At 38.6% G+C, this 22,661-nt stretch overlaps 1 protein-coding gene across 5 annotated transcripts in view; it reads left to right on the top strand.

Annotated features, from left to right (window-relative positions):
• Positions 1–15,909, top strand: part of CCDC126 (coiled-coil domain containing 126) — a 31,924-nt gene extending 16,015 nt beyond the window's left edge. For all 5 annotated transcript variants that reach the window (XM_053609078.1, XM_053609077.1, XM_053609081.1 and 2 more), the window contains one exon: positions 13,852–15,909. In XM_053609078.1, coding sequence (XP_053465053.1) covers positions 13,852–14,036 — 185 coding nt within the window. In that variant the 3' untranslated portion in view covers positions 14,037–15,909. The remainder of the gene's footprint in view (positions 1–13,851) is intronic.
• The last annotated feature ends 6,752 nt before the right edge of the window (positions 15,910–22,661 follow it).

The raw sequence follows: 22,661 nt of genomic DNA, 5'->3' as shown, positions 1-22,661 counted from the left end.
TCTAGTAAGTATGCAACAGCATTATGTATGTAAAAAATGTACATACCTTAAAGAATACTTCATTTCTAAAAAATGTTAATCATCTAAGCCTCCAGTGAGTCATAATTTTGTTTTTTTTTTTGCAGTTTTTGGCTGGGGCTGGGTTTGAACCTGCCACCTCTGGTATATGGGGCCCCAGCGCCTTACTCCTTTGAGCCACAGGAGCCACAAGAGCCACCCAAGTCATAATTTTTTTGCTGGTGGAGGGTCTTACCTTGATGCTGGTGGCTGGTGATTGGTTGGTGGTTGTTGAAGGTTGGGGCGGCTGTGGCAATTTCTTAAAATAAGACAACAGTGAAGTTTGCTGCACTGATTGATTATTCTTTCAGGAAGGATTTCTCTGTAGCATGTGATGCTATAGCATTTTACTCACAGTAGAACTTTCAAAACTGGAGTCAGTCCACTTAAACACTGCTGTTGATATATGAACTAAATTGATATAATATTCTAAGTCTTTTGTTGTCATTTCAGCAATGTTCACAGTATCTTCAAAACTAGGAATAGATTCTATCTCAAAAAGTTACCTCTATTTATCTGTAAGAACCAACTCCTTATTCATTCAAGTTTTTATCATGAGTGAAGCAATTCAGTATATCTTCAGCCTCTACTTCTAATTCTACAGTTACTTTCTCTATTGAATCTTGAACCTCTCAATCATTTATGAGGATTAGAATCAATTTCTTCTAAACCTCTGTGAATGTTGATATTTTGGTTCCTTCTATGAATCACGAATGTTCTTACTGGTATCTAGAATGGTGAATCTTTCCAAAAAGTTTTCAGTTTATTTGCCCAGATCCGTTAGAGGAATCACGCACTATCTATGGCCTCTACAGTCTTATGAAAACATATTTCTTAAATATTAAGACTTGAGAGTTGAAACGACTCCTTGATCCATGGGCTGCAGAATTGTGTTAGCAGACAGGAAAACATTAGTCTTTCCATACATTTCTTCTCTATAAGAGCTCTTAGATGACTAGGTGCATTGTCAATGAGCGATAATATTTTGAAATGAACTTGAAACAAATATTCATTTCAGATGAATGAACCTGAGCAGTAGGTCTCAACATTGAGCTTGAAATACTCAGTAAACCATGCTGTAAACAGATGTGCTGTTATCTAGGTTTTGTTGTTCCATCTATAGAGCACAGGCAGGGTAAATTTAGCGTAATTCTTTTTTTTTTTTGGCCGGGGCTGGGTTTGAACCCGCCACCTCCGGCATATGGGACCGGCGCCCTACCCCTTGAGCCACAGGTGCCCTACCCCTTGAGCCACAGGCGCCGCCCAATTTAGCGTAATTCTTAAGGACCTTAGGATTTTTGGAATGGTCAATGAGTATTGGCTTCAACTTAAAATCCCCCTGCTGTATTAACTCCTAACAAGAGAGTAAGCCTGTCCTCCAAAGCTTTGAAGCCAGGCATTGACTTCTCTCCAGCTATGACAGTTCCAGATGATTATCTCCCAATAGAATGCTGGTTTTTGTCTGCACTGAAAATCTGTTGTTTAGTCTATCCCTTTATCAATGATCTTAGCTTGAAGTTCTAGATAGCTTGCTTTATAGCTTCTACATCAGCAATTGCTGCTTTACATTGCACTTTGATGTTATGGAGATGGCTTCTTTCCTTAACCTCTGTTAGCTTTAGATTTCTCTTCTACAGGTCCTTACTGCTCTCAGCCTTCATAGAATTGAAGAGATTTAGGGCCTTGCTCTTGATTAAATTTTGGCTTAAGGGAATGTTGTGGCTGATTTGATTTTTTATCCAAGCCACTAAAACTTTCTCCATATCAGCAGTAAGGCTGGTTAACTTTATTATCATTCATGTGTTCATTGGGGTAGCGGTTTTTATTTTCTCAAAGAACTTTCTTTACGGTTACAACTTGAACATGTGGCATAAGAGCCCTTGCTTTTTGCCTATGTTGGCTTTTGATATGAGTTCCTCACTAAGTCTAATCATTTTTAGTTTTTAGTTTAAAGTGAGAGATGTGTCACTCTTCCTTTCACTTAACACTTAGAGGCCATTGTAGGCTTATTGCTTGGATTAATTTCATTTTTTCTCTCTTTCTTTATTTAGGGATAGAGTGTTGCTCTGTCACCCTGGCTACAGTACAGTGGCATACTCATAGCTCACTGCAACCTCTAACTCCTGGCATCAAGTGATCCTCCTCCTTCAGCATCCTAAGTGGCACCTGCCACCATGCCTGGTTAAGTTTTTTCTATTTTTAGTAGAGATGAAGTCTTGCTCTCAGATACCTGAGCTCAAGCAATCCTCCCGTCTCAGCCTCCCAGAGTGCTAGGATTACAAGTGTGAGCCACCACTATTATTGTGTCTTAGGAAATAGGAAGGCCCAAAGGGAGGTGGAGAGATGGAGGAATAGCCAGTTGGTGGGGCAACAACACACATTTATGGATTGAGTTTGCCTTATATGGGTATGGTTTTAGGCCTCCCAGAACAATTTTAATAGTAATGTTCAAGATCATGTATCACCATAATAAATGAAAAAGCTTAAAATATTGCAAGAATTACCAAAAAGTGACAGACGCAAAAGTGAGTATGTGCTGTTGGAAAAGTGGCACCAATAGACTTGCTCAGTGCTACAAACTTTCAATTTGTAAAAAATAACAGTATGTGAAGTACGTAAAGTATAATAAAATGAGGTATTCCTGTATTACATTATGATTATTTTCCCTTTCCTGTACTTTATTTTTTACCCTAGAATTAATAAATATTAATTTTTATTTCTTTGCCTAGTTTTCTACCTCATTCTGTATAGTCGTTCAGATACGCTCCTGGTGTATTCAGACACATAAGGTATTTTGTCACTTTATCTTGAAGAAATCTGTAGGGAGCCTTTTGATAGGCTCTGGTCTGGACTGTTTGCTCTCTAGGCTTGCAGCAGTGGGTGAATGGATCTCATCATCCTGGGGATTCTCTTGGGCTGGATATCCTGTTTCCTTGAATTCTGTAGTTTCACCTTTATTGTTTACTCCTGATTTTAGGGTAACACATCCTTCAGTAGGTACTTGAGAAAGGTGGAAGAGAAGTAAAAGTTTTGCGTCCTTGTTTATCTGAAAAGATCTTTTCCTACTTGACCCGTGTGCTTAGTTATGTGTTTGGCTGAGCATAGCATCCTAAGTTGGCAATCACTTCCCCTTAGACTTTTAAAGGTTTTGTTCTGTTCTTTTTTTTTTTTCTTTTTATCCCCCTAGCTTTCAGTGTTCTTTTTGAGAATGAATGCCATTCCAATTTGTCTTCTGTATGTGACTTATTTTCTGAAACTTCTCAATGATGTGTGCTTAGATGTGGATTTCTTTTATACACATACTGGGTTCTCAGTGGATATGTTATATCCTGCAATTGATGTCATTCAATTAGGGGAGACTTTCTTAAATTATTTAGGTGCTTTCTATTTTTTGTTTTTTCTGGAATTTTGTTATTCTGCATTTGAGCCCTCTGAAGTCCTCTAATTTTCCCTTATTTACTTTATTTTCCATCTCTTTGTCTTTCTTTTTCTTAAATTTTTTTTAGAAATTTCTTCAGCTTTATTTTTATAACTCTTTATGGAGTTTTTCATTTTGCCTCTTTTATTTTTAATTTCTAAGAGTTCTTTTTTGTTTTCTCTCTGAGGTTATTAGTAGTAGCTTTTCTGAAGTGTTTTTATGTTTCTTCCAGAATGTTTGGTGATCCTTAGCCTTTTGCCCATATTTAAGAGTGGGACACTAAACGGTTGATGGCAAGTGCTGAGTTGCTGGGTGGTATTCAACATAAGGCGATCTAGCTGAGACATTTCCTTAGGAATATCTTTAATATTTGTAATGATTTCTGATGGCAGCTATTGGAGTTAGGCCAAATTTCATAGGTTAAGAGCACAGTCTTCTACAAGACTTTTCTCACTTTAGAAGCCAGCCACTAGTTTGAGCATTCATTCCCAAGCCACTCTCCCTTCTGACAAAATGGCTACAAATTCATGAGTTCCCGTTACCCCTTCATGTTTGGTAATTCACCAGAATGTCTCACAGAACTCACTGAAAGTACCATGTAGCACTTTCAATGTAAATACTGAATTTTTAACCTGCAGTTGGTTGACTCTATGGATGCAGAACCTATGGATTTGGAGGGCTAATTAAGGGACTTACATATCTGTGGATTTTGGTATCCATGGGAAGCCCTGGAACCAATCATCTGCAGATATGAAGCTATTAATTACAGCAAAAGGGTAGAAATCAAAGCCAGCCAGAGAGATGCATGCATAGGGCAAAGTCTGGACAAGGGGAGGCATGCATAGGGCAAGGTCTGGAAGAGTTCCAAATGCAGTTTCTATTATCCTCTTCTCATGGAGTCAGGACACATTACCTTCTTGGCACATCAAGACACATCATTGTATGATAATGTGCAGAGTATTGCTATCTAAGGAAGCTCTCCCAAACTTCTCTGTATGGAGTTTTTATTGGGGTTTCATTATGTAGGTGTGATCAATTGAATCATTGACCCTGTGGTTAAACTCATTCTCCAGCTCTCCTCCCAAACCTGGAAGTTGGCTGAAAATCCTTCAGCCCTCTGATCACCTGGTTTGTCTTTCTGGCATGGCCAGCCCCAGCTCCCTGGGTTATCTTATTAGCATAAAATATCTAGGGGCTTACTTTGAGTCACCTCCTTGATGTAAGCTAATAGGTGTAGTCTCAGAGGTCCACCCACCATGACTAACAAAGACATTCATCCCTCAGGAAATTCCAAGCATTTAGTGGCTACTTCCCAGGAACCAGAGACAAAGACCAGCTAAATTCTTTATTATACAGTATTGGTGTGTTTTATTCTTTGGAATTATCTCTAATATCAGCATATTTAGGTCTTTCCTCTTGAACTGGTTAGATACCATAGAGAAGTACTTCTAAGGTGCTGTTGGAGAGCGTAGACCTGTTCTGGGATCTGAGTGAGAAGAGGTGGTTGAGAAGGGGTGGTCTCAGCACTCACTGTGTAAGCTTTCATTTACTCCCCTAGTTTCAAGTGTGGTACCCAGGCCCTCAACTGCTTTATTCCCTTCAAAAAATATATCTCAGCGGGAGAGAGATGGGGGAATTGGTGTGCTCCCACTTACTGGGCACAATGTAAGAGTATGTAGCACAAACTCTACCTAACATATGCGAATATAGTAACCTAGTTGTTTGTACCCTCATATTAACTTTAAATTTAAAAATGTATTTTTATTTTTTCTCACTTGGTTGCTGCTGCTTCAGTGCTAGGTGGCATCTTAAATCCAGGATTGCCTTGGTTATAGAGAACAGAGTACCCTTCTTCTGGAATGGGAAAGTCCCAAAGGGGATAGCCTGGTGTATGGAAGGGTTGGTGGGGAGAGGTTCATGCCTAGGGGACTTGTAGAACAAACCTACAGTATGGTGCTGTTGAACAGCCACTGTGATTAGCATCTTCTTTAGCGAAATTATAGGACAAAATTTCCAGAGCTGGAAATGGTTGTCCTGTCTCCCTTTTTTGTCTCTGGTTGTCATCAGGATATTTCTCCCATCAGGCACTCCTGATGCTTCCTGTGGATTGAAGAGGGACAGATTTCTTGCCAGGGATGGTAGTTAAGCTGGCTATCTACTTCAATCTCACTTTTTCCAGTGTAGAAACCATGTGTTGGGGGAAGTTTTCCACATCTATGCGGGGCAGATTAGAGAGAGGAGTATCATAGGTATGGAAGTCCTATTTCCTTACTCTCCTCTGAGTTTTTTCAGTTCTTGGTGGCCTCAGGAACTGTCTTACCTTCATATTTGAGTTCAGGGATATTTCTGTTTATAATTTTGGCACTGCATGTTTATTTTTAGTTTTCTTTTGAGAGGAAATGAAACCAGTTTGCTTCTGTGCTATTATTTCAGAACTGGAACTCTGCACTACACATCGTATTTTAGAAACGGTGTTTTAATACTTGGTATATGGCAGGGATATTTCTGTGTCAGTGCAGATATATATATATATATTTTTAATGGCCACATGGTATTTAAATAGTTCCTTGAAAATTTTTTTTACAAATTTCTGATTTTAAAATGTTTATTATAAATATTCAAATATTACAGAAATACATGACAGATAAGCAAAAGTAGAGTGGAGAAAATTTTAGTTCATTTGGTATATATTGGGATTGGCATACTTTTTTTTTTGTTTTGAGACAGAGCCTCAAGCTGTTGCCCTGGGTAGAGTGCTGTGGCATCACAGCTCACAGCAACCTCCAACTCCTGGGCTCAAGTGATTCTCCTGTCTCCACCTCACAAGTAGCTGGGATTACAGGCACCTGTCACAATGCCTGGCTATTTTTTTGGTTGTAGCCGTCCTTGTTGTTTGGTGGGTCCAGGTTGGATTTGAACCTGCCAGCTCAGGTGAATATGGCTGGCGCCTTAGCTGCTTGAGCCACAGGCGCCAAGCCAGCATACTTTTTTCTTAAAGGACTAAATAGTAAATATTTTGACTTTGTGGGTCATATGGTGTTAAGACCAAATTCTGCCACTGAGAGATCACCAGACACACATGCAAAAAACAAAGGAGTGACTTTATTCAAGCATGCTTGGGCTGTACCTCCGGCAGAACTCTTCTCAGAGGGGATAACCCCAAGGTAGAAATGATGGCAGGTTTTATATTCTTTGGCATGATGCATTTTGGGTTTCCTGGAGGGAAACCGGGAATAAGTTGGGGGGTTGGTTGGCACAGGGACTGAGGTAACTTAGGAGGTTTAGGATTGGCTGGCTTTATCTGGGACTGGTCCTACCTGGAGGCTGTGAGACTCAGGAGGGCGGGCTTTCCCTGGGTGTGGCTGGGGCACCAGGGCCGAATTTCACCCAGGGGGTGGCCGCTGAGAATCTCTCAGCCCCTGGTGAATGACCAACTCTGCCCCTCCCCACCTTCCTCACCCTGCTAACTAGCCTTTTTATCTTCTCTCTCTCTTATATCCCCTATGTCTCCCATTGCCCTTAACATCTCTGGGTGGGTGGGAGTTAGTTAACATTGTAGTGTTGCAGTCAGAACCCTCTCTTTCTAGCAACTAAAAACTATTTTTCCTGGCTGCTAAAAAAACTGTGGTTGCTATGTTACAAGTAGTTTTGAGATAAGGTGCTGGCATTCCGCAGAAGACCCAAGGTCAATTACTCATTTAGAACTAGAGAAAAAGAAAGGTCTTTTAAAACCATAGCGCTTTTCCCCCACTCCTCCACCCCACCTCAGGGTTAGGATTTGCCCCTGGGCCCTTCAGTGGTATATGTTACAATAAATGAGCATGACTGTGTTCCAATAAAACTTTTATTTTCAGGCGGTGCTTGTAGCTCAAGTTGGCGGGGCGCCAGCCATATACGTCTAGGGTGGCAGGTTCGAACCTGGCCCAGGCCTGCTAAACAACGACAACTGCAACCAAAATATAGCCAGGCATTTTGAATTTGAGGTTGCTGTGAGCTGTGATGCGCCAGCACTCTACCCAGCGCGACAGCTTGAGATTATCTCAAAAAACAAAAAACTGTTTTTTTCAAAGATAGGTAGCCAGGTGTAGTTTGCCAGTTTATAGTGTATATGTATATTCTAATATATTGCTTTATTTTGAACAAAAATGGGGTTATAAGATGCATACCGGTTTGCAAATTACTTATTTTTCCTTAATAACTGTGGATATATTTCCATGTTATACATGTAAGTCTATCCCATCCTTTTTCTTGACTTACATTGTTTCATAAATATGCCTTTCTTTCACTTACTCTGTAATGATGAATTAGGTGCTGCCCTTTTTTGTGTGTTTTATTCAGTGCTACAATGTACGTGTGTGTGTATGTATATGAAATATATGCATATAAGTGTGTGTATATTTCATATTTGTGTGAGTGTTTCAGGATAGATTTTTTCTAATAGTGGAGTTTTGGGGTCAAGGATATGCATACATTAAATTTATTATACATGTGTCAGATTGTCCTCTAGAATGGTTCTATTAATTTACCGTCATACTACCACTTTCTTACCAGTGGACAAATGTCAGTTTATGCATACTTTCCCAATTTTGTTTAATTTAATTTAATTTTATTTATTTGTTTTATTGTTGGGGATTCATTGAGGGTACAATAAGCCAGATTACACTGATTGCAGTTGTTAGGTACAGTCCCTCTTGCAATCATGTCTTGCCCCCATAAAGTGTGACACACACCAAGGCCCCACCCCCCTCCCTCCATTCCTCTTTCTGCTTTTCCTCTCCCCCCATAACCTTAATTGTCATTAATTGTCCTCATATCAAAATTGAGTACATAGGATTCATGCTTCTCCATTTTTGTGATGCTTTACGAGAATGGAGAAGAAGAATAATAAATTATTCTTTATTAAGAATAATGTCTTCCAGTTCTATCCAGGTTAATACGAAGGATGTAAAGTCTCCATTTTTTTAAATAGATAAATAGTATTCCATGGTATACATATACCACAGCTTGTTAATCCATTTCTGGGTTGGTGGGCATTTAGGCTGTTTCCACATTTTGGCGATTGTAACCAATTTTGTTTAATTTTAAATGGCATCTCATTATTTTCTTTGCACTTATTTTTTTTCAAAGGAGATTAAAAGATTTTTCATAAGTTTGTTAGCTATTTGTATTTTTGTATGTATGAGAATGAATTGAGTCCTTCAATAATTTTTTCAACGGGATATGTGTTATTATTATTAATTTTATTTTTTTAAGACAGAGTCTCATTATGTCATTCTCCATAGAGTGCCGTGGCATCACAGATCACAGCAACCTAAAACTCTTGAGCTTAAGCGGCTCTCTTGCAAGCCTTAGCCTGTAGCTGAGACTAGAGGCACCTAGCACAATGCCCGGCTATTTTTGTTGTTGTTGTCATTGTTGTTTTAGCAGGCCTGGGCTGAGTTCGAACCCACCAGCCCTGGTGCATGTGGCTGGTGCCCTAACCACTAAGCTATGGGTGCTGAGTGGGATATGTGTTTATTAATTTATTGATTCTTTATAAAGATGTTAGTGCTGTCATGTGCCTCATGCCTGTAATCCTAGCACTCTGAGGTGGGTAGATTGCCTGAGCTCAGGAGTTCAAGACCAGCCAGAATAAGAGCCAGACTCCATCTTTACTAAAAAATAGACAAATGTAGCTGGATGTTGTGGCAAGCACCTTTAGTCCCAGCTCCTCAGGAGGCTGAAGCAAAAGGATGGCTTGAACCCAATGCCATGGCCCTGTACCCAGGGTGACAGGGCAAGACTGTCTCAAAAACAAACAAATTTTATGTAGTAAAGTGTTACTTGTAGTGGTTTAATTTTATGCTTAAATTTTTTTCTCTAGAACTTCCATATATTATGGTTTTTGTTTGTTTGTTTTACCCAGGGTGACAGGGCGAGACTGTCTCAAAAACGAACAAATTTTATGTAGTAAAGTGTTACTTGTAGTAGTTTAATTTTATGCTTAAATTTTTTTCTCTAGAACTTCCATATATTATGGTTTTTGTTTGTTTTACCCAGGGTGACAGGGCGAGACTGTATCAAAAACAAACAAATTTTATGTAGTAAAGTGTTACTTGTGGTGGTTTAATTTTATGCTTAAATTTTTTTCTCTAGAACTTCCATATATTATTGCTTTTTGTTTGTTCGTTTTACATTTATTGTAATACAGTTGGGATTTCTGGTGCAAACAGTAAGAGATGTAGGTTCTTTTTTCCAAATGGGTAAAGATGGGTGAGACAGGCCTTATGGGGGAGTATTATGAACTTCCATATAATATAAGCATATAATTCCCATAAATATGTAGTCCCAACACATGTGAACATAAGTTGTGAATATAGAGAAAGGGGGACTTTTGGAGAACTCCCAAGTTCACAAAACAGTAGTTTTGTTCAGGTTTTTCAACTAAGTGCTTTGATATCATGGAGCAAAGTAGTTATAATCTCTTAGTCTCCTGTTTTGTAATATTTTATTACAACAATTGATTCAGAAAATTTAAAAGGAGTTCTTTAATAATCATTTAGAAGATTGTTAAAGTAATCATATAGTTGTTTCCCATTTACCCTAAAATTTTTTTTGAGACAGAGTTTCATTTTGTCGTCCTCTGTAGAATACCATGGGGTCACGGCACACAGCAACCTCAAAGTCTTGGGTTCAAGCAATTCTCTTGCCTCAGTTTCCCAAGTGGCTGGGACTACGGGCACCTGCCACAACGCCTGGCTGTTTTTAGAGGCGGGGGTCTCGCTCTTGCTCAGTCTGGTCTTGAACCTGTGAGCTCAGGCACTCCACCTACCTCAGCCTCTCAAAGTGCTAGGATTACAAGCATGAGCCACTGTGCCCGGCCCCTAACTTTTTCTTTAATTGCTAATTCCTAACCCTAACTCTAATCGATGATTAGGTTATACCTTTATAATCCGTGTCACATTTCAGCTTGGTGTCAAACTTCCTTAGAGTTTTAGCTTCATTTTATGTCTATGTTTTATTAATAGTGTGTCCCATTAGTCTATGTAGCTTTCTTTGGCCTACGTTGCTACTTCTTCAAATATTACAGAGGAGGTGAGATCTAATATTTATCATTTTGTCTTACTTTTTTTGTTGTTGCAGTCTTTGGCTGGGGCTGGGTTTGAACCCACCACCTCCAGTATATGAGGCCGGCGCTCTACTCCTTGAGCCACAGGTGCGGCCCTATCATTTTTGTCTTACTGTTGAAGGATTAAAAAAATATGTAGTTCCCTATATACCAAATATGATTGCACATCTTGACTGAAAAGTCTTAATAAAGAAATGTCTTAGGGGACTTGCTACTTGGGTTCCCCTGCTCTGTCAATAAACTCTGTCCTGTCTCTTAAAAAAAAAGAAAAAAAGAAATAAATGTCTCCTCTCTTCAATCTTTTATTTAAAAAATTTTGAACTCTATAGAAAACTTAAAAAAATGTATGGTAAACATCGTATATACTTCGTGTAGACTCACCATTTGTTAACATTTTTTTTCCCATGTCTGCTTTATCTCTCTTCTCTCCATATACAAATATTTTTGCTTATTTCTTTTTGTTACTATTTGGAAAGTCTCATTCTTCATGACTAGATTTCCTCCAAATAGTTTTATATATGTGTGTGTGTGTGTGTGTGTGTGTATATATATATATTCTTTTTTTTTTGAGACAGAGTCTCACTTTGTCACCCTTGGTAGAGTGCCACAGCAACCTGAAACTCTTGGGCTCAAGCGATTCTCTTGTCTCAGCCTTCCAAGTAGCTGAGACTACAGACACCCGCCACAATGCCTGGCTATTTTTTAGACATGGGGTCTCACTGTTGCTCAGGGTAGTCTCAAACCCATGAGCTCAGGCAGTCCACCCACCTTGGCCTCTCAGAGTGCTAGGATTACGGGTGTGAGCCACCACGCCTGGCCTTTAATTTATATTTTTTTGATAAGCATTTTCTGATCATCCTTTTGTACCACCTGCTGCCACTACTCTACTACATTTTCCTCGTATCTTTTTTTCTCTTTTAAAAACCTCAGCTACTCGGGAGGCTGAGGCAAGAGAATTGCCTAAGCCCAAGAGCAGGAGGTTGCTGTAAGCTGTGATGCTACGGCACTCTACCGAGGGCAACAAAGTGAGACTCTGTCTCTTAAAAAGAAAAAAAAAAACCTGTGGTAAATTATCTGTAACATAAAAATTTTTATTAAATCCTTTTTAAGTGTACAGTTCGTTGGTACTTACTACATTCATAGTGTGTACCACCATCACTACTGTCTCTTTCCAAAACTTTCACTACTCCAAATAGGAAACTTATAACCACTAAGCAATATCTTTATTCCCTCCTTCACCTGGCCCTTGGTGACCTCTAATCTACTTTCTATTTTTATAAATTTGCCTATTCTAGATAGTCCATATATATAGAATTGTACAATATTTGATCTTTGATGTCTGGTTTACTTCACTTAGCATATATCTTCAAAGTTCATCCATGTTATTGCATATATCAGAATATCATTCCTTTTGTGTTTGAGCAGTGTCTGATTAATATATGTATATCTTGCATATCATTTATCCATTGATGGACCCCAAGTTGTTTCCACTTCTTTGCTAGTGTGAATAAAGCTGAAATGAACATTGGTGTGTAAGTATCTCTTTGAGTCCATGCTTTTGATTTTGTTTTTTTGGTATATACCTAGGAGTGGAATTCCTGAATCATAAGGTAATTCTATGTTTACCTTTTTTAGGAACTTCCAGACTTTTACACAGCAGCTTTACCATTTTATATTCCCACTGGTAACATGAAAGTTGCAATTTCTCCAAATCCTTGTCAACACGTATTTTCCATTACTTTGATTATAGCTATCCTACTAGGTATGAAGTGCTATGTCACTGAGGTTTTGCTTTGCATTCCCTGTTGACTAGTGATGTTGGCCATCTTTTCATGTATTTATTGGTCATTTGCATATCTTCTTTGGAGAAATGTATATTCAGGTCCTTTGCCTATTTTAAAAACTGGTTTATCTTTTTGTTCATGAGTTGTGAAAGATCTTTATATGTTCTGGGTAGTAGATCTTTATCAGATATATGGCTTGCAAATATTTTTTCCCATTTTGTAGGTTGTCTTTTCACTTACTTCATAATGTCCTTTGGTGCACAAAAGTTTTAAATTTTGATGAAGTCCACTTTGTCTATTTTTTTCTTTTGTTGCTCATGCTTTTTTGATACTTTAGTAACAGAACCATTAGCAGATTTACCAGTTGTTAGGTGATACACCCGCTGGTGATCACAGGTTAGGGTGTGGCCTGCTTATCTGGTTGGTCTAGGATCAACAAAAAATAACAATATTAGTTGCCAATGTTAGGACCTTGCCGCCCCTGAGAGACCACTTGACACACATGCAAGTACAAAGGAGCGAAGTTTTATTCAAGCATATGCTCTGGCCGAGACCACAGACACAGTCCAGGTGGTCGGCCCAGGGAAGGTTTTGGGTGTCTATTTATAGGCTCCCTCTGTGGGGAGGGGGGGGTTTGGGAGTTAGACTTCAAGCTTCTGGTGTTCTTGATAGGCCGGTAGGGGCCGGGTATGGGTAGTAGTCCCTGATAGGTCTGGACTGGGTGCTAAGCCTAGGGCAGATTAGGGAGGGGTGCACTGGATGCATTCTATGGTTTTTCCAGGAACTGGTGGTCGTTGGCCAAGCTTCTGGGTTTGCTGCAGAGGCAAGCTTAAGATGGTGGGTTAACATTACAGACAAAATGGCATCACTCCGGCTCTCTCACCACTAACTATGTACCTGATATAGGCTAGGTAGGTGATTTTGGGAAGTCTGAGGAAAGTGAATTCTAAGACAAAAAGCTCATAATTTTATTGTTGCAAGGTAAATTCCAACACCCCATAACTTTCCAAAGATGTTAGAAGATACAGTCTTGTGCATCATTTTTCTAGAGGAAATTTAAGTCAGAACTACTACTACTGTGTTTACTGCACTACCTGGCATTTGCCTGGGACCCTAGGTTCCCGGTTTCTGCATTTCATTGACTTTCTTACTTAGCTAGCTTTTCATTTTACTTGCCTCATCCACAGTAGTGGAGTTCTCAAGAAACTTAAGGTAAATGGGTTAGAGAGAGATATCATTTTGAACCAGACTGTAAATCCGTTGCACTAGAAAATGAGGATTTCCCCCACATCTGCAACTCTGAAATGCCTTTTTGGGAATTCCGTATGTGATTAAAATGTAGACTTTTTCCTGTTTGTGGTATGAGCCTATGTTTTTTCCTGGATAACCCTTTTTGGATTCGTCTTTTCCTCTCAAACTACAAAAATACAAATAAGTGCTTTATTAATGTTTAATATGTTTTATTCTGATTTTTTTTCCCCTAGCGGACCTGAAAAGAACAATTGCTGTCCTTCTGGATGATATTTTGCAGCGCTTGGTGAAGCTAGAAAACAAAGTCGACTATATTGTTGTGAATGGCTCAGCAGCCAACAGTACCAATGGGACTAGTGGGAATTTGGTGCCAGTAACTGCAAATAAAAGAACAAATGCGTCAGGCAGCATCAGATAGCAGTCGAAGATCACCTTGTGCTGCTATATCCACTGTGGATTGTATCCTTTGGCAGAAAAGCTTTTTAATCGCTGGCTAGGACAGTTCTACATGCTTTCAAGGAATATGCTGGATTCATGGAACTCTAATTCTGTATATAAAATTTTAAAAGTAATTAGTTTGCTTTCAGGCAAGTCTCTTCACAGCTGTACTGTACCTTAAAGGGAATTTGGTAACATGGTTGACATAGTGAGCAGATATAGATGATTTTGTTTAAATCTATTGTGTTTTGAGATAAAGCTGAAACAAAAACACTAAAAGATGTGGATTCATTTCAGTAAAATATTTATTTAAGTATAAAACATGTTTTTCAGATAAGTGAAGAATATTGTTTGATCATTTCTGTTATTTGTTCTCAGTAGATAGAACTGTTAGATAAAGCCTATTAGAAAATGTGCTTACTTCCAGTACTATGTTTTGTTAGTAAGTGTATGAGCAGAGGAATGAAATATAATGTTGAAAATAATGTTTTGAAACCATGACCCAAAGAATGTGTTCATTTGCACTATTCTTCACAATAACTGAAGGTTTAATTATTGTCTATTAAAAAAATTGCATTTGTAATTTATAATCTTTCTGAAGTGGGTAGCAGCCACTGTGTGTAAACTTTTCCAAATACTGGGGCAGTTTATTAACAACATTAAAATAGTAGTAAACAAGGCGGTGCCTGTGGCTCAGTGGGTGGGGCGCTGGCCCCATATAAAGAGGGTGGTGGGTTCAAGCCCAGCCCCGGCCAAACTGCAACAACAACAACAAAAAAATAGCTGGGTGTTGTGGCGGACGCTTGTTAGTGCCAGCTACTCGGGAGGCTGAGGCAAGAGAATCACTTAGTCCAGGATTTGGAGGTTGCTGTGAGCTGTGTGACGCCACGGCACTCTACCAAAGGCCATAAAGTGAGACTCTGCCTCTACAAAAAAAAAAAAAAAAAGTAGTAAACAGTAATCTTATACTAAAAATTTTCTTATATTCTGAAGAGTAAAAGATATTTTTTATCATGAGATTAAAAATAAAGTATTCATGATTTTTCACTTACGTGAATGTTAAAAGTTTAACACTTCAAGTTTCTGTGCTATCAAGAAAGCACATTATTTCCATATTTGAGTAATTTTTGCTTTTATTATGTTGGTAAGGGAAGAAGGGACTCTTTGGCCAGATGTATATAATAAGGGTACTTGTGCTACAATAAATTGCTTGGAAAATGTTAACATTATATTGTATAAGAGTATCCTGCTTTATGAAATTTGGATTTGTATAAAATACATTAAAGAATCATTTTATTTAATGACCACTTAATTAAGAACATTTAAAATATAAATTATGAAGATTGACTATCTTTTCAAGAAAAAAAGCTGCTGTATATAAGAAATTATGATCTTGGGTAATTCTAGTATAGAATAAAGTACACCTTTATTTAAATTTCTCTTTTAGCAGATCTAATTGCCATATGGTGCCCTGTATGTTATAATATTTATTCTTTGTAATAACTGCTTAAGTGCAGCTAGCTTCTAGATTCAGAATATATTGGATTTAGTTTGGGATATTATATTGTTCGTTATTATATAATATGCTACCACAAGTAGCAATAATTGTAATATTTTATTAAAATAAGTATGTGAAAATACTATTTCATGAAAGATAATTTCCAAACTCTGTTCTCTGTACTTTACCTTTATGTGAAGAAATTAATTATATACCATTGCCAGGTGAAGCTTGGAATAGTGTTCAGTCTCTTTTATCAGACATAGACATTTTTAGTTTTTGTTTTCAGGGATGAAATAAAATATATCATTTGTATTTATGAAGTGTTTTTTTCTTTCACAATAGTTGTGCATTTAATAAATGACAAATGATTGAATAGAATCTTAGGATAATTTGGGGGTTTGTTTCATCAATTCCCAGATAGCTTTTTCAAAAAAGAAATATTCAAGGTTACCCAGTAGTGCCTCTTATTTGATGCCTATGACTGGAGAGTCTGAGTGCAAAGATAGGTGGGAACAAGTCTGGTGATTGTGATTGGAGGTAGTTCCTAAGTTTGTACCCTCAAGCTGAAGTTTACTGGTCTTAATTTAACCATACTTAATTGGGACATTATACAGATGTTATCACTAAAGGTACTAAAAACTTTCAAATTTCTATTAGGGTATCTTTGGTTTACTGTGGGTTTACTTTGAAGAAACATATATACTGATTATAAATAATTTTAACATTATTTTTTGAGTACTTAAGGGTAACTTAGGTCTAATTAGTTTTTTTGTTCTTTTTGTTTTGTAGAGACAGAGTCTCACTTTATTGCCCTCAGTAGAGTGCTGTGGTGTCTCACAGCTCACAGCAACCTCCAACTCCCGGGCTTAAGTGATTCTCTTGCTTCAGCCTCCCGAGTAGCTGGGACTACAGGCACCTGCCACACGCCTGGGTATTTTTTGTTGCATGGGGCAGATGCCCTACCTACTGAGCCACAGGTGCCACCCAGGTCTAATTAGTTTTTAAGAAACACTTGAGACTTTGACTCTGGAATTAGGTTGACTATAGAGACTCAAGTCTGCCTTTTTAGTGACATACCATATTCTTTTGAATTTATAGACTCTGCCTCATTTGATTATGTCTTGGAAGCCTACAATGTTTGCAGTTCACATAGAAACTTGTGACTTACACATTAAGTTTAAACGTAAATAAGATCTTATTTTGAACACTTTGAACAGAATAGCTATTAATGTAGTTACATTGTTTTTCTTTATAGGTCTATGTGAAAATGAGGCATGATATAGTGAAATAGACCCCCTCCCCCAATAAAAACACTAATTGAGGGCACTGGCCCCATATACCAAGGGTGGTGGGTTCAAACCCAGCCCCAGCCAAACTGCAACAAAAAAATAGCCAGGCATTGTGGCAGGTGCCTGTAGTCCCAGCTGCTCTGGAGGCTGAGGCAAGAGAATCACCTAAGCCCAAGAGCTGGAGGTTGCTGTGAGCTGTGATACCACTGCACTCTACAGAGGGTGACAAAGTGAGACTCTGTTGGGGCGGTGCCTGTGGCTCAAAAGGGTAGGGTGCTGGCCCCGGCTGAAAACTGCAAAAAAAAAAAAAAAAAAAGAAGAAGAAGTAGGGCTCTGTGTCTTAGAAAAAAAAAAACACTAATTGAAACAATTTTTTCATAATGGAAATCCTTGAAGGATTCTTAAGAACTTTTGCTTAGGGGAATGGTAGGGCTCATCCTTTGAGATGAAAATAAGAATACATGAGAATATAGAGAAGCAAAATGGGAACAATCTGCAATCTTTCTACTCAAGGATAAATCCTGTTGATATTTAGTGTATAAATATGAATGTGCTGTCCCCTCTCCACATTCTCTATGACTTCCATTTCCATTTAAAATCCAGAATTCTCACCATGGCCATCAAACTTCTAACTCGTTGCTGGATGCCTCCTACCCTCATTTCTTACCAACTGTCTTCTTCCTAATTTCTATTCAGTCATACTGACTTTTCCTTCCAAGGACATACCAAACATTTTTGTTTTTTTTTTTTACAGTTTTTGGCTGGGGCTGGGTTTGAACCCAACACCTCCTGTATATGGGGCTGGCGCCCTACTCCTTGAGCCACTGGTGCCGCCCCCAAACATGTTTTTGTCTCAGTAGCCTGAAACTTGGTATTGATATTTCTCTACCTGCAACTCTCACCCCAGATAACTTCCTAGTTCCCACTCAAAGATCATTTAGGTATTCGTTCAAATGTTACTTCTCCGGGGAGGTCATTTCTGACCACCTTTCCAAAATAGCATGCCTCTGACATTCTTTTCTTACCCATTTCACTTTCCCTTATAGTTCTTTTTTTTTTTTTTTTTTTTTTTGAGACAGACTCTTACTGTGTCATCCCAGGTAGAGTGCTCTGGCGTCATAGCTTACAGCAGCCTCTAACTCAAATGCTCAAGTGATTCTCTTGCTTCAACCTCCCAAGTAGCTGGGACTACAGGTGCCTGCCACAACGTGTGGCTATTTTGTTGTTGCGTGTTTAGCAGGCTCCAGGCCAGGTTCGAACCCACCAGCCCCAGTGCATGTGGCCTGCACCCTAACCGCTGAGCTATGGGCACCAAGTCTGAAGTTGATTATTTTAAAAGAACCCTAAATTTTTAGAGTGGAAATTGGGCATATTTAGCTCTTAACTTTCACCACTTTAACAAAAGTTAAAATAAACATATGTGCTGTCTGACTCAGTGCCTTCAGCTCCCAAGCATTGATAATGTCTATGCGACTCTGTGGGGTTTTGGTAAAATAAGCATGACATGTCTAAAACCCTTGAGTTCTTAGGAAGAAAAAAAATATATAAAGATTGTCACACTGTTCACCTCAAGTTCCTTGTAGGAGAGGAGACCTTCCTTGCACAAATAGATGTTCAACACATGCTTGCTAATTTAATTTAATGAGAGAAAAGGAGTCTGGAATAGCATATATGATGCAATGGAAAGATATTTCATAGACCTCCAACTCCTAGACTGAATCATAACATTGTCCAAATCTCAGATTTACATTTTCAAAAGACCTTAAGTACTGCATGGTAAAATGTCTTAAATGTCAGTTTTTTATCCACTAGATGTGAAATCAATTTAGTGGGCTATTATCAGCATTTAAAAGCAATGGAATGAAATTGAAGTATCAGATTGTATCATTAAGAAGAGTTTTTTTCTGAAATTTTGATTTAACTGTGTGTGTGTCCTAGGTCATGAAGTAAAATGTATTTGTTAGATCTAAGTTTAAAAAGGTAAGTTAGAAAACATTTTAAAAGTTGCTAATATAGTATAGTTATAGAGATTATAATTTACCCAGAGCTGTTTTCATTTTGCTTCATTTAAGAAGAAAAATAATGCATGTAGAATTCCAGTTTGCTGCTAACAGCAAGGAGAAAAACAAAATTCTATACCAGAGGAGCCATATAGGACTTTTTTTTTTCTAAGGTGGAGGAGGTAATTAGAAACTAGAATACACCTGCTTTCCTGATAAGTTCAAGTTACATTCTGGGAGACTCCTAAATGTTTTTTATAGGTTTCTTCCTTTCCCTTACAATGCAATTAATGGTTTCCTCATTCCTTATGAAAAACAAATAGGATTGTCAAATTATGACAATTAACTAATATTATTAAGTCACCCTAAGAACTGTGCACATTGTACTCTGAAGACCAGTTACATGTGTTAACTACAAAGGAATGAAAATTTGTGATGTTTTAAATGCGATGAATCTCTTATCAATTATATTTACTTGGCTTGGTGCGCGTAGCTCAGTGGTTAGGGCACCAGCCACATACACCAGGGCTGGCGGGTTCAAACTGGGGCCTGCTAAACAACAATGAAAACTACAAAACAAAAACAAAAACAAAAAACTGGGAATTGTGGCAGGCGCCTGTAGTCCCAGCTACTTGGGAAGCTGAGGCAAGAGAATCACTTAGCCCAAGTGTTTGAGGTTGCTGTGACGCCACAGCACTCTTTCCCAAGGGCGACATAGTGAAACACTGTCTCAAAAAAAAATTATATTTACTTGCTACTTAATATACAAACTTAAAGGAAGCCTTTTCACTTATCTGCCTCAAATGAGCAATAGAGCTTTTAAATTTTTAGAATATATATATTTTTTGAGACACAGTCTCAAGCTGTTGCCATGGGTAGAGTGCCAAGGTGTCACAGCTCACAGCAACCTCAAACTCTGGAACTTAAGTGATTCTTTTGCCTCAGCCTCCAGGTATCTGGGACTACAGGAGCCTGCAACCACGCCCGGCTATTTTTTTCATTGCAGTTGTCGTTGTTTAGCTGACCCAAGCTGAGTTCAAACCTGCCAGCCTCGGCACACATGGCTGGTGCTGTAACCACCGTGCTACGGGCACCAAGCCAGAACATTTTATTATGAGAATTTTCAAACATACAGCAAAATTGAAAGAATTTTGGTGAACACACATCAGATTATAACTTTTTATTATACTTCTTTACAACTATCCTTTAATCCATTCTTACGCTTTTTAAAACACATTACAGGTATCAGTATATTTCCCCCTAAATACTTTAGAATGCATATCATTAATGAATTAAATATTTGTTTAAGGTGTTCTTCTTTTGATGTAAAATTTGCATATAATACAATGCACACTTTTTTTTTTTTTTTTTGAGACAGATTCTCATTATGTCTCCTGGGTAGAGTGCTGTGGCATCACAGCTCACACTAACCTCAAACTCTTGGGCTTAAGTGATTCTCTTGCCTCAGCCTCCCAAGTAGCTGGGACTATAGGCACCCACCACAACACCTGGCTTTTTTTTTATTTTTGTTGTTGTTGCAGTTGTCATTGTTGTTTAGCAGACCCACCAGCCTTGGTGCATGTGGCTGGCATCATAACTACTGTGCTACAGGTGCCAAGCCACAATACACACATTTTAAGTATATACTACATATTAACTGAGTTTTGACAAATGCATTACCCTGCTACTCAAACTCCTATAGATGTATAACATTACCATCACTCCAGAAAGGCCTTAGACCCTTCCTAATCAACTCCCAGCCCCTTTCCTCTATGGCAAATTTTTCTATCATAAATTTGTTTTGCTCATTCTAGAATTTTATGTCAAAGTAATCATGCAATCTGTAATCTGTATTCTTGTGTCTGGCTCTTTTCACTGATCAGTTTTCAGCATTCATGTTGTTACGTGTCAGTAATTTGTTTCCTGCTGAGTAATATTCCATTGTATATATCTAGCACAGTTTGTATAGCTGTTTTCCTATTGATGAATACCTGGGCTATATCTGGTTTTCAGCTATTATGAATAAGACTGCTATGAACTTTCTTATAGAAGTCTCATATGTTTTAGTTTTCATTTCTAATGGATACGTATGTACCTGGCAGTGAAATTTCCGGGTTATAGGATAAGTGTATTAAGAAATGCACTTTTAGGCGGCATCTGTGGCTCAGTGAGTAGGGCGCCAGCCCCATATACCAAGGGTGGTGGGTTCAAACCCGGCCCTGGCCAAACTGCAACAAAAAAATAGCGGGGTGTTGTGGCCAGCGCCTATAGTCCCAGCTACTCAGGAGGCTGAGCCAAGAGAATCAATCACCTAAGCCCAAGAGCTGGAGGTTGCTGTGAGCTGTGACAGCACAGCACTCTACCAAGGGTGACAAAGTGAGACTCTCTCCCCTCCCCCCCCCCCAAAAAAAAAGAAATGCACTTTTCAGGCTGGGCACTGTGGCTCACACCTGTGTAATCCTAGCTCTCCGGGAGACTTAGGTGGAAGAATCCCTTGAACTCAGGATTTCAAGACCAGCCTGAACGAGAACCATCTGTACTAAAAATAGAAAAAACAGTCAGCCTTGTGGCTAGTTTCTGTAGTCCCAGTTAGGGAACTGGAGGCTGAGACAAGAGGAACTCTTGAGCCCAAGAGTTTGAGGTTATTGTGAGCTATGATGCCAGGCCAGGGCATTCCTCCCAGGGCAACAGAGTGAGAGATCTGTCTCAAGAAAAAAAGAATTGCACTTTTCTCCAGCGTTGTCTTTTCCCAAAATGTTTGTGCCATTTTACATTCCATTGTTATTAGTGTTTTTTGTTGTTTTTTAAGACAGAGTCTTACTTTGTGGCCATTGGTAAATGCCATGATGTCATAGCTCACAGCAACCTCAAACTCTTAGGCTCAAGTGATCCTGTTGCCTCAGTTTTTCTACTTTTAGTAGCGACAGGGTCTCACTCTTGCTCAGGCTGATCTTGAACTCCTGAGCTCAAGCAATCCACTGTTACGATTGGATGTCTCCATCTCTTGTGCCCAGGGTAGGTAACAGGCAAGAGAAGGATTATAATACCTCCCTCCTTTGAAACAAATTTTGCTTTTTGGAACTTGTGGAATTTTTCTCCAAAATGTTTTTAGTGGTTGGTTGAACCTGTGGATGCAGAACCCATGGATATGGAAAGCTAACTATATTTGTTTTTCTCTCCTTGCTTCTAGTTTTATACATGTTGCTGCAATGACAGGCTGTCCTTGTTTAAGGTCGAGTAATATTCTACTGTGTATATATATATCACATTTTCTTTATCCATTCATCTGCTGATGGACACTTAGGTTAATCCCTTATTTTATCTATTGTGAATAATGCTACAATTGAACACTTGAGTGCAGATATACCTTTCATCTACAGATTGCAATTCCTTTGGATATATATTCAACAGTAGGATTGTCGAATTATATGGTAGTTTTATTTTTAATTTTGGGAGGAACCTCCATACTGTTTTCCAGAATAGCTGTTCATTAATGTTTTCCCCAACAATGTGCAAGGGTTTCTTTTTCTCCAGATCCTTGTCAACAGTTATCTTTTGTCTTTTCGATAAAAGCCATTATTTTTTAATTTTTAAAAATTTTTTTGAAGTTTTTGGCTGGGGCTGGGTTTGAACCCGCCACCTCTGGCATGTGGGGCCGCCGCCCTACTCCTTTGAGCCATAGGTGCCACCCATAAAAGCCATTATTACAGGTGTGAGGTGATGTCTCATTGTGGTTATAATTAGGCAATAATAGTTTTCAGTTGCTTCCTTGTTTTCTTTTTTTTTTATGATCACTAGTTTTCTTTATCTGTTGG

Source organism: Nycticebus coucang, chromosome 11, assembly GCF_027406575.1.
Source record: "Nycticebus coucang isolate mNycCou1 chromosome 11, mNycCou1.pri, whole genome shotgun sequence".
NCBI lineage: Eukaryota > Metazoa > Chordata > Mammalia > Primates > Lorisidae > Nycticebus > Nycticebus coucang.
The sequence above is the reverse complement of the archived record's forward strand: the minus strand, read 5'-3'. Positions and strand labels throughout refer to the sequence as shown.